This window comes from Mytilus californianus, unplaced genomic scaffold (genome assembly GCF_021869535.1).
Source record: "Mytilus californianus isolate M0D057914Y unplaced genomic scaffold, xbMytCali1.0.p SCAF_15, whole genome shotgun sequence".
NCBI classification, from domain to species: Eukaryota; Metazoa; Mollusca; class Bivalvia; order Mytilida; family Mytilidae; genus Mytilus; species Mytilus californianus.
The window spans coordinates 27,393,632-27,403,769 of NW_026262637.1; the positions used below are offsets into that span (position 1 = coordinate 27,393,632).

The 10,138-nt window shown below is 32.2% G+C and overlaps 1 protein-coding gene across 1 annotated transcript; it reads left to right on the top strand.

Moving 5' to 3' along the window:
* Positions 1-423: 423 nt before the first annotated feature.
* On the top strand, positions 424-9,542 carry LOC127725787 (uncharacterized). Its single transcript, XM_052233069.1, has 3 exons — positions 424-605; positions 5,077-5,358; positions 6,163-9,542. Exons 2-3 carry the CDS (start codon positions 5,083-5,085, stop codon positions 6,454-6,456), a joined length of 570 nt encoding a protein of 189 aa, XP_052089029.1. The 5' UTR covers positions 424-605; positions 5,077-5,082; the 3' UTR covers positions 6,457-9,542.
* The last annotated feature ends 596 nt before the right edge of the window (positions 9,543-10,138 follow it).

Genomic DNA, 10,138 nt, shown 5'->3' on the forward strand with positions numbered 1-10,138 from the left:
CGACCGAAGGGGCAATGATTCAGACAGTGTGTAATAATACAAATAGATATGAGTAAATTATACCATAAACAATACTATAAACCAGATACAGGGGCGGATTCAGGTGGGGGCGTGGCGGGCGTGAGCCCCCCCCTAAAATTTGCAAAGCATGGGTTGTCTTCAGCTTAATAAAGAATATTTCGATAATTTTACCTCAAAAAAATTTAAGTTTGCGCCCCCCCCCCCCCCCCCCCCCTACCTAAAAAATTTTGCTTCATCTAATACTTTTCATGCATGACATTTGTAGATTTAATTTTTTTTAAAGTAAAACTTGTTCGTTTTGAAATATTATATGTGTGCTGTTCTTCGATTTAAAAATACTTTTTTAAAATGTGATTATTTATGTCAAGATTTGTATTCCATACATTTTTGACCTAGATCTAAGATAGTCTGTGACCTTAAATGACGCTAACGGAATTAATCCATTGATCTGGTGTACGTGACCATTTCCTTTTCGGTATTGGATGTTAATTAGGTCAAATATTAAGGGATTTCTTTGTTGATGTGTAGCTAAGAGAGTTTCGGTTGAATTGTGTCAATAATCAACACGCACTCGAAAGTAAGAGGTAAGCATAAATATAACTATTGTTTTGGTTTGTCATTTTTAGTAAACTAGACTGTTTGATCATTTTTGTATCACTTGATTTATATTTATATGATTGTATTGATTTATCACCACACTATCTTTTATCCCTGACATTGACATTGAATTTCATCTTATTCATTGTACTGAAAATACATTTAACGTTACCGTACATGTTTTATACATTTATCAGTGGATCAACCTGGGGCTCAAGCTTCTTGCCCTTCTTGTAATATGGTTATTTTGTTCCCCTGTTTACATGTACATGGTGTATTAAACTAGTATATATTTTTTTTATATCTTAATTGTTCTTATTTTAATTTGTGTAAAAGGAAATTGTGTCGTAATATTTAAAAAAAAAACCTGCAAAATTTACTAATCAATAGGACATAATATTCTATTCAGTTGCCACATTGGTTGGAGTATGAGGAGAGACGTATTAGTTTTATTTACTCATTTTGTGAGGATGAGATGCCCACCCTCCAAAATTCGCTCTGTGTATATAGATATAAGAAGATGTGGTATGAGTGCCGATGAGACAATATATATAGAGCTAACTGTTATTCGGACGTCGCACGAGTTCAAAAAAGTAATAAATGAGGGTTTAGATGGGGTCCTTCATGTCTTCATTCTTTAAATTTTTACACAATTTTTCTCTATTCTTTATATTTCAGCACCCCATTATTCTCTAATCTGCATTTTTTCTGCACTTTTTACCCATTATTCTGGCTTCCAATGTGGGCGTTAGCCCGATTGGGTGTATCTTATTTGTATAATTAATACAAAAGGATAGAATTCTGATCTTTCAGCAATTTGGTGTTATTTTATGGTAAATCATGGTATATGCAGGTTCATGGTTGGTGTAAATACAGTTGTATCCATAGGGAACTATAAGTATTTTACTTGTATTGATCGTTCGTCTTCCCATAACAACAGTAACCTTTATCGACTAAAGTATCAATATTGAGCATTTTTAGTAAAATAAATAATTAATTATGTTCTTAATTGATTCTACCGCCTCTTTTAAGTTACCACAGCAACAAATCAATAGATCACACGAATTTTGAAAACACTACATACTTGTAATGTGGGACGTTGACACCCCAACTAACTAAAAGAGAGGCGAAAGATACCAAAGGGACATCCATCATAAATTTGTACATGTCCAATAAAAGTTCATGTCATCTGTTATGTATTTCACTTGGTCATGGTTTTTAACACTCAACAGTTACAGCTCGTGTCCCCTGTGGGTAGGTCCGGTCCTATGATGCATTGATTATTACATACTGTCAGATATATAATCGGCGCCCAAATAAGATATTAAAAAGTTAAATGATATGAAAATTAATAATAGATTCGATCTTTTCTGACAAAACAGAAACCAACAGTATTGTTAATTTTTTCTTTTTTGGACGATGATGTTCTTTTGGCACCGTCTTACGGTTTTTATTTATCCCAACTCGTTCTCTATGTTCGTGTCTGTAGTGACGTTTTGGATTTCAATGAGCGTAATATATGTTATGTATTACTAGTAAATTATTAAGTCCCAGTCAGGGACTTCGTTACCACAAATTACTTTAAACCTTTACTAAATTCTTCCATAGATGCAAAGATTTGGTTTGCAAGTTTGGCTTTACCTGTAGAAAACTTATTTCAAACGGAATAGCACGTCCTAAATTTTACGGTGATATTGTTTACCGAGCACGGAAATTTAGATACGCTCACTTATTCTAAAAGGTTGCCTATTCAACGCTGTAATTAAATCTTTGGTTATTGTTTTATTGGTTTGAATATTGGTTTTGTTATCAGTAAATTAAAACCATACTAAATACTACACATATGATATATGTACTTTCAGGTACTACAATCTGTCGATACCTATATTTTGGCATTGCACAAGGTCATGTTTTTCTCTGACTGTTAATGACGTCATTACACGAAATCCGTTGGAGGTTGGATGTGTACTGATTGATATTTTAGTCTTAAGATACATGATTTTTTTCATTAGTTGTTATTGGCTTTGAACCAGTTGTCAGTAACTGCGAGTACTCTCAGATCTGTGCTTAGTGTCTTTTTTGTTGTTAGGGATGAGGGATGGATATACTGGTATACTGTGCCACGTCCGGTCTGTGTTTTTGTTTGATTTATTCTTTGTATCGATCTGATGAGTTTAGCTTTTTTTGACTGATTTTTAACCGGATTTTCGAAGTAAAAATCGGTTATTGATTTGGGGATGTACGGCGGGCGGGCGGGCGGCTGCCAAACAGTGTCCGGTCATTAACATGAACTTGAAACGCTTTGACGAAATTTAGATATATTGTTTCCTGTGACTAAATGAAGGTCAAGTTCAATTTTCACGATTTTAGCGTTTCTCGTTGTTGAGTTATAGCCCTTTCCCAAGAATTCATTTTTTGATAAAAAACTTGTTTAACCCCGCCACATTTTTTATGTACCTGTCCCAAGTCAGGAGCCTGTAGTTCAGTGGTTGTCCTTGGTTCATGTCTGACATATTTGTTTTTCGTAAATTATTTTGTTATAAATTAGGCCGTTAGTTTCTTAATTGAATTGTTTCATATTTTTCACGCCGGGGCCTTTTATAGCAGGTTTTTCTCATTTTTAAAGGCTGCCTATAATTGCTTACATCCACTTCATTTGAACTTTGGTGGATAGTTGTCTCATTGGCAATCATACCACATCTCCTTATTTTTATAGTGAAGGTTTACGCAAATAATGTTGACCTCAAATTACAATATTATTTGATACTTGTTAACAGTAACCCCGCCTATAGACATTTTAGTGAAGAGACCCCTAAATTTGACTAGAGTATACAAATATGGTAAATTGGACTTCTCCTGAGACATGATATCCAATTTCGCGACCAGGGGGTTCCCTTTCCGTAATAAAAAAAACACATTGGAAAAGAATATTTTCAATAGCCTGTTGGTGACCTATTGGAAGAAAAAAATTACTGTACCTACCCAACTGCAACATACCCTATTTAAGTGGTAGCCCGATTTTGGCAAAACTTACCTTATTCATGTATTGTTTTTCTCGTCCAGGAAAGGCAAAAAATATTTGTCACAGGACTTTAACTTAGTCAAATTACTGTCAATAAGTCATGTAGTATAGAGGTATTTTCGGGGAGTCACGATTTTTAGGCAATGATCATACATGTTGACTAATGATAAATTATCGAGCAAGTACTAAAATTAAGGTAGCAATTCTACCAAAACGTTGATTATCGACGGTTTTAGCTGATCTCGATTCTGTTCAAGTCATTTTGATTTTTATGTTAGCAAACGTCTTCCAAAAAGTCTTAGTCAAAAGCGTACAGTTTATTTAAGGTTTTCCCAAAAATACGTGTATAGCACACATACATTCACAAAATACTTTTTATTTTTGAAATTTAAAATGACCATATTGTCATAATCTTTGGTTTTTGAAGTTGTTTAATGGTGATAGTCTTTGTATCAGTCTTTCTATTTGATAGTACTTAGAAATGAAGAAAAAAAACGGAATCTTTTGTTACAAATACAACTTTAAATGTTTGTTCATTATTTCCCCCAGTATAGCAACAACACCAGGAAGTATTGGTTATGGGAGTTCCGGAACAACTTTACCGTCGCAATTATAAATTATGCAAATAAGTCGTCACATCGTCAGCTATCTCCTCATCACACTATTTTACCTGCTTTCACTACAGCCGGTAAATAGGATTTGTGTTCCCATTACAATTGTTTTAACTATCGTGTGCAGCATGCAGATTTTCATCTGCTGTTCGATTGTAATATTATTGCACCACAAAGGATTTTGCAATATTGTACAACAGAATTTAATTGATCTGTGTTTGTGTTAAATATTTGCAGTACCGATAACTGGTAATATGATGTGCTCTGTTGATCCGCCAATGAAAATGTTTTTAAAAATTTTTTATTAGAATGTTCTCGCAGGCACCTCGGGCAGATATTTGAATACAAGATCGACAGTATTTTTCGTTCCGGTTGACCAACTTTTGCCGTAATGACTTGGACTTAATATTTTTTTAAATACAAATGTACTTGTCCGGACTTTTTGTTGAAATGGATGCAGATCTGGAACTGGTGCATTATGATATGTTACTTACAGGTCGAGTTTGAGTTTTGTTCCAGTAGACCAACTTTTTACGATTTTGATGCATGCGAGGGAATTTGTATCAAATCGTTTCGTATCGAAAACATTAATTAATCAGTCATACTTTTTTGAACTTGTAACTTAATTACAAAATGCTCTTGCCAATATCAAAGCATCCAGTATTTATTCAAACAAAACATTCAGAGGGAACAAATCGAACAATTGAGCAAAATTCCAGGATAAGGGATGAGGGTTGGTCCTTTTTGAACCAAGCTCATGTGATGTTAAAATCAAAGCGTGTATAAATGTCATGTATTAAATGGCCCTTGTCTTATATTTTTCAGGTAATCATGTTTTCCTTGGAGAGTTTCTCTAATGTTCTCACAATCATTTGTTTTTGTCTGGAAGCATACCATATTGTTGGACATTGTGCTGTCTTGTTTAGAGTGCGTCTGTTACCTCGGAAAGACTTAGTTCGAATTAGGTATTACTTCTTGATAGATCTGATGACAGTTTTTGTATCATCGTTTGTGGTTCTTGGAAGGTTACAGTGGCTAGCTGTAATTCAGATGTGCCAACATATGTATTATTTCCTATTCTGGGAACAGACAGGTCCTGCAAAAAAGGTAATTATATGTATATACGTCTTCTTTTGCTGAATATCCGGCTGAATCAGATTTTTTATGACACATTGTTCTCTTGATATATGTGAAATAACCGTACATTAAACTTAACGTGCTTTTTTGGCTGTTCTTCGTATTCAGACAACTGAAAAGCCTTCAATGATGTCCTTGTAACGCTGCACCTTACAATAAAAACAAAACGACTAAGCGTCGACTTTTTTCTACTTTCTAAAATTCACCAGTAACCGTTATTTAAGCTAATTATATTTTATGTCAAATTTGACATTGGTGTTTCCTTATTGGCTCGCTTTGCTACCATAACCAAATGAAAAGCAAACCGGAGCTAAAGAAGATCTTGTTTGAATCAGAATATTTGTCAAGGCAAAAATGATTGGTTCCTTTAAAATCGGTTATAAATTTATCTAGAATAACTCTGAAAATAACAAATTGTAAGAATTATTCTAATGTACGAAACTTTAAGATGTCATGATATGTATAAAATGCTACCTAAATCCGTGTATGCACATTTCTTTTTCATTTTCTGCTTCGAATTTATATCATCAGATCCTGCATTTATAAAAATAGATAAATGACTGCATTTAAGTCGTACTCGTGTGAATAATTACAGTAACTAATATTTGATCAGAACAGAATATGGCGATTTCGTCAAGACAACTGATATTGGTTGTAAGTACCAATGTATACAAAAACCATTTAGTGCCAATACTGTTGATTTACTACTTGTTATCAAGTAAATGGACAAAATCACTCTTATATTAATGAGTCAAGGTTACATATCTTTTACAGATAATTAGTTGGAGTTCGATAGATTGGACCAAGAGCAAGTTCTATAAAGAATGGCATCTTGACTCCATCTTGGGAACAGCGTTCGATGTTGGCGTCCATGTTCTAATGGCATTCCTACTTGGCCAACGTATGACAACAGTCCAAGTGATAATTGGCCTCGTTATAGTACAGTGTTCATCCTTCACCATCATGAATGGACCATGGCTAGCATGGAGTAACCCTTGGGATACCCCGAAATGGATTGAAAAACGTGTCAAACCTCTCCAGACCTATTATTCTTCATCACAAGATTAATGTTAATTATATTAATAGTTTAAACATTTAGTTTCCTTTTTAGAGAATCATTTACGGTTATGAAATGATATACGAATACGTTATAGCTATGCAAATAATAATGTGCTCATATCAGAACAAACATGTAAACCAAGAACAATTAATTCACCTATTGTTATATAGTATGGTAGGGGTTGGTTGATGTTGTATGTACACAAAACGTTTTGTTTTGTTTTAACTTTATCTATTAACAAAAAAAAATAATATCTCTAAGCAAAAACGTTCACTTGCACGTAACATATTCTATATGAATTTTATTATAGCTAGTTTCTTACCATTTTAGTACATAGTTCTGCTGACCAAAATACCAATATAAGTAATGTCAGAATGTCCATTAATAATTTTCCTATACCATCTGCTCAGAACGAGACTCTTTTCAATCATCTGATAAAGTCGCAGGTGTGTAGTTTTAAATTGTGAAAACGCTGACCAAACATCATGGCGGATGTTTCTATAAAAGTACAAAGTGCAAAAACAAGCAAAATTTATATATGGCCATCTTTGTCAAATAATTTGCTGAATTTAAGGACTTGTTTAACCCTGTCACATTCTTTACTTGCCTGTCCTAAGCCAGGTGTCTGTCATTGAGTTTTATCTTATGGTTTCCGAAAAATAAATGATCGAAAGGACATTCACCTAACTTTTTTTTTACAGTAAAAAGCTTCAAGGGGTTTTCCTTTGAAATTCTTGCTGAGTTATGTTATAAAGGACCAAAGGGTCTAAAGTCTAAATATTAAATAACCTTTGAATGGACTTTTTAAACTAGCATTGTTAAAATAAGTTGTTTGTGGTTCTTAAGAAAATGGGTTTGAAATAACTTCCATGCTAACTTAAAATGCAGTCACATCTTACTCTTCTTGGTGTAGCATTTTAATTGTTGTGAGATTTAAAATAAATTGTTGGTTGTTTACCTTCGTTTGATCTGATCAGAAATCTTATTGGAAGATTTATTTGTATATTTTTTGTCAATCCGGTGATGATGGATACATATTGTTTATTTTTGGCGTTTGTTATGTTTCTTTTTTTTTAATTTTCTTTTATAGTTTATGCTTTATTATTTACAATAGATACGAGACATTTTAAAACAGTTTTTCTTGTTTGTTGTAACTCCTTCAAATGTGACAAAGCGACAGTTGTAATCATACATTCTCCAAATTCCATTAAGCCAAGGTTTTAAAATTTTGATATTTACTGCAATTGTCTTTCCGCTCCTGTTCATGGACTTGATAGCAAAAAAAATTATAGCTTCAAGCTGGCAAGAAAATGTTCAGACACATTTATATCTAACAAACAATGTAAAAACTAAAAAAGTCACTTTTGAAATATGTAAAAAGTAAAAATAATTATGAACTTCGTAAACATGAAGATTTTCGTGATCATTGCATACTTATTGATATTATTAACTGAAAAATGGGGTTTTATTTATGTGAATTATTTATTATAAATATGTATATGTGCATTGTACAAAGGATTCGAACAAGAACTACACTGAAATTTGTGCTATTCTTCAGAATATTTTAACTTTACGCCTTTCTTCAGAATGTTTTAACTTCACGCCTTTCTTCAGAATATTTTAACCTAATGCATTTCTTCAGAATATTTTAACTTTATGACATTCTTTAGAATATTTCGACTTTATGCCATTCTTCAGAATATTTTGACTTTATACCATTCTTAGAATTTTTTGACTTTATGCCATTATTCAGAATATTTTGACTTTATGCCATTCTTCAGATTATTTTAACTTTATGCCTATCTTCAGAATATTTTTTAATTATATGCCTATCTTCAGAATATTTTAACTTTATGCATTTGTTGAGAATGTATTATTCATCCATATATACAAAACAATACTATGTTGATGATAAGTACTACCACTAGATTTTGTCTTACCAATGCTACACATGTGTTTGTATTGTCTACTTGAATACTTTTTAGCAAGTAAGATTTTATAACAATTTTTAAATGAGGAGAAAAAATATGTCATAAGTGTTTGAAAATTCAGGTTTTTTTAGCATTAGCCATTTTGATATTAGTCAGATGTTTTCTGCTGTGGATCACCATTTCTAACACCAAAGTATTATTTATATATTATCTTTATTTATATACAATATTCTTGTGATGCGTATGAAATTATACATATTTATTATAAAAGAAGGTACATATTGATATTATATTCATGTTCTCTGGTTGACTTTTAAGATATTGTTAGACAAGCATCTAGCCACTCGACTTTATAAGTATATATTATATTAAGACTAACACTGTTTATATGAAACAAGGAAACTTGCAGTGAATACTAAATTATAAATTTGTGATATCTTTCAACAGTTAACAATATCCTAAAAATGGACGGGCCAACATGTTATGTGGAATTGTTAAAATAGAGTTTATCAATTACAGTTGACTTGTTATTATAACTCATCTATAGTTCAAATTGGGGACTTTGATCTTTTTTTGCTGATGTATTTAAGTTAAGCTCTAAAATATTGTAATGTTTTCAAAAGTATTGGGTTTTTTTCCCTGTGATACATGTACCAATATCTTTTACAGCAGATTACTGACATTTCAACTTTTTAGTTGTTTAAATAGATTGTTGTGAACTCATACCTTTGAGTAATATTGAGCATGATATAAATTTGATTTTACAGTTACACTGCTAGAGAAAGTTTGCTACTGCTTATCCATGACACGCTTACCTCTAAACTTGACTTAATAATTTTAGAAAGATATATTTTTTGGAAAGCCAATTATAATGTTTCTGAATCATCTTGGTGTCTACTGTCTAGTCGTAGGTGGTAATTTCAATGATATATAAAGACAGGTTAGTAGAGATAATGATGTAGAATAGCACAATCAATGCAATTTATTTGGTAGAAAATGTCACAAATTTTTATTTTTATTAATTACTGTTGTTTTAATATATTTTATTATCATTTGTCAGAAGAGTGTGTGTTCTGTATTAAAATTAAAGTGTTAATTGAATTTCTGTAATTTTAATGGTTATGATTGTTACATTTTCGTTTATTAAAAGAAATTTTGCTGTGTTTATTGTACATCTACTACTTTTGATAAAACGATTTCTGCTACAACGAATAAACCATTTATAACATCTTTAATGCATGCTCACGAATACACTTTAAGCATTTCACGATAGTGTGCCTTCTTGTACTCAGATTTATTATGTTATATAAAATCTGAATCGTCGGTGTTCGAGAGTAGAGTGATTCTTCCTATATCCTCAGATTTAGTACTGTGAGCGCGCTTTCAGTAAATGCAAACAATTTTTAATACAGTCAATATTGCTTTAATTATTCCGTGTGTCTGACACATTCAAGGGCATCAGGCAGTTAGAGCTTTTTCTGTAATTAATTTTTGCAAATTCTTGTACCTTTTTCATTCCATTAAAAGAAAGAAAGGTCAAGTGCTCGAAATCTTAGTTAAAGTCCAAAGTCCATAACATCAGTTGCTGTGCTAAGTTATAATGTTTGACCTTAAGGTATTTTGACCAGGCTCTTGTCAACGACCATTAACGATCACATTAACGGTCATTTAGAGCTTGACATAAGGTGTAGCCACTTGTCTGATGTCATATGTCATGTTCATGGTTGTACATGTAATATTATGTCGTGTTGTTTGTTAA

Bases quoted from the DNA above. Each gene is read 5' to 3' on its own strand.
- LOC127725787 (XM_052233069.1), top strand. From the start codon at position 5,083: ATGTTTTCCTTGGAGAGTTTCTCTAATGTTCTCACAATCATTTGTTTT. The intron at 5,359-6,162 runs GTAATTATATGT...TATCTTTTACAG, and splicing joins AGACAGGTCCTGCAAAAAAG to ATAATTAGTTGGAGTTCGAT.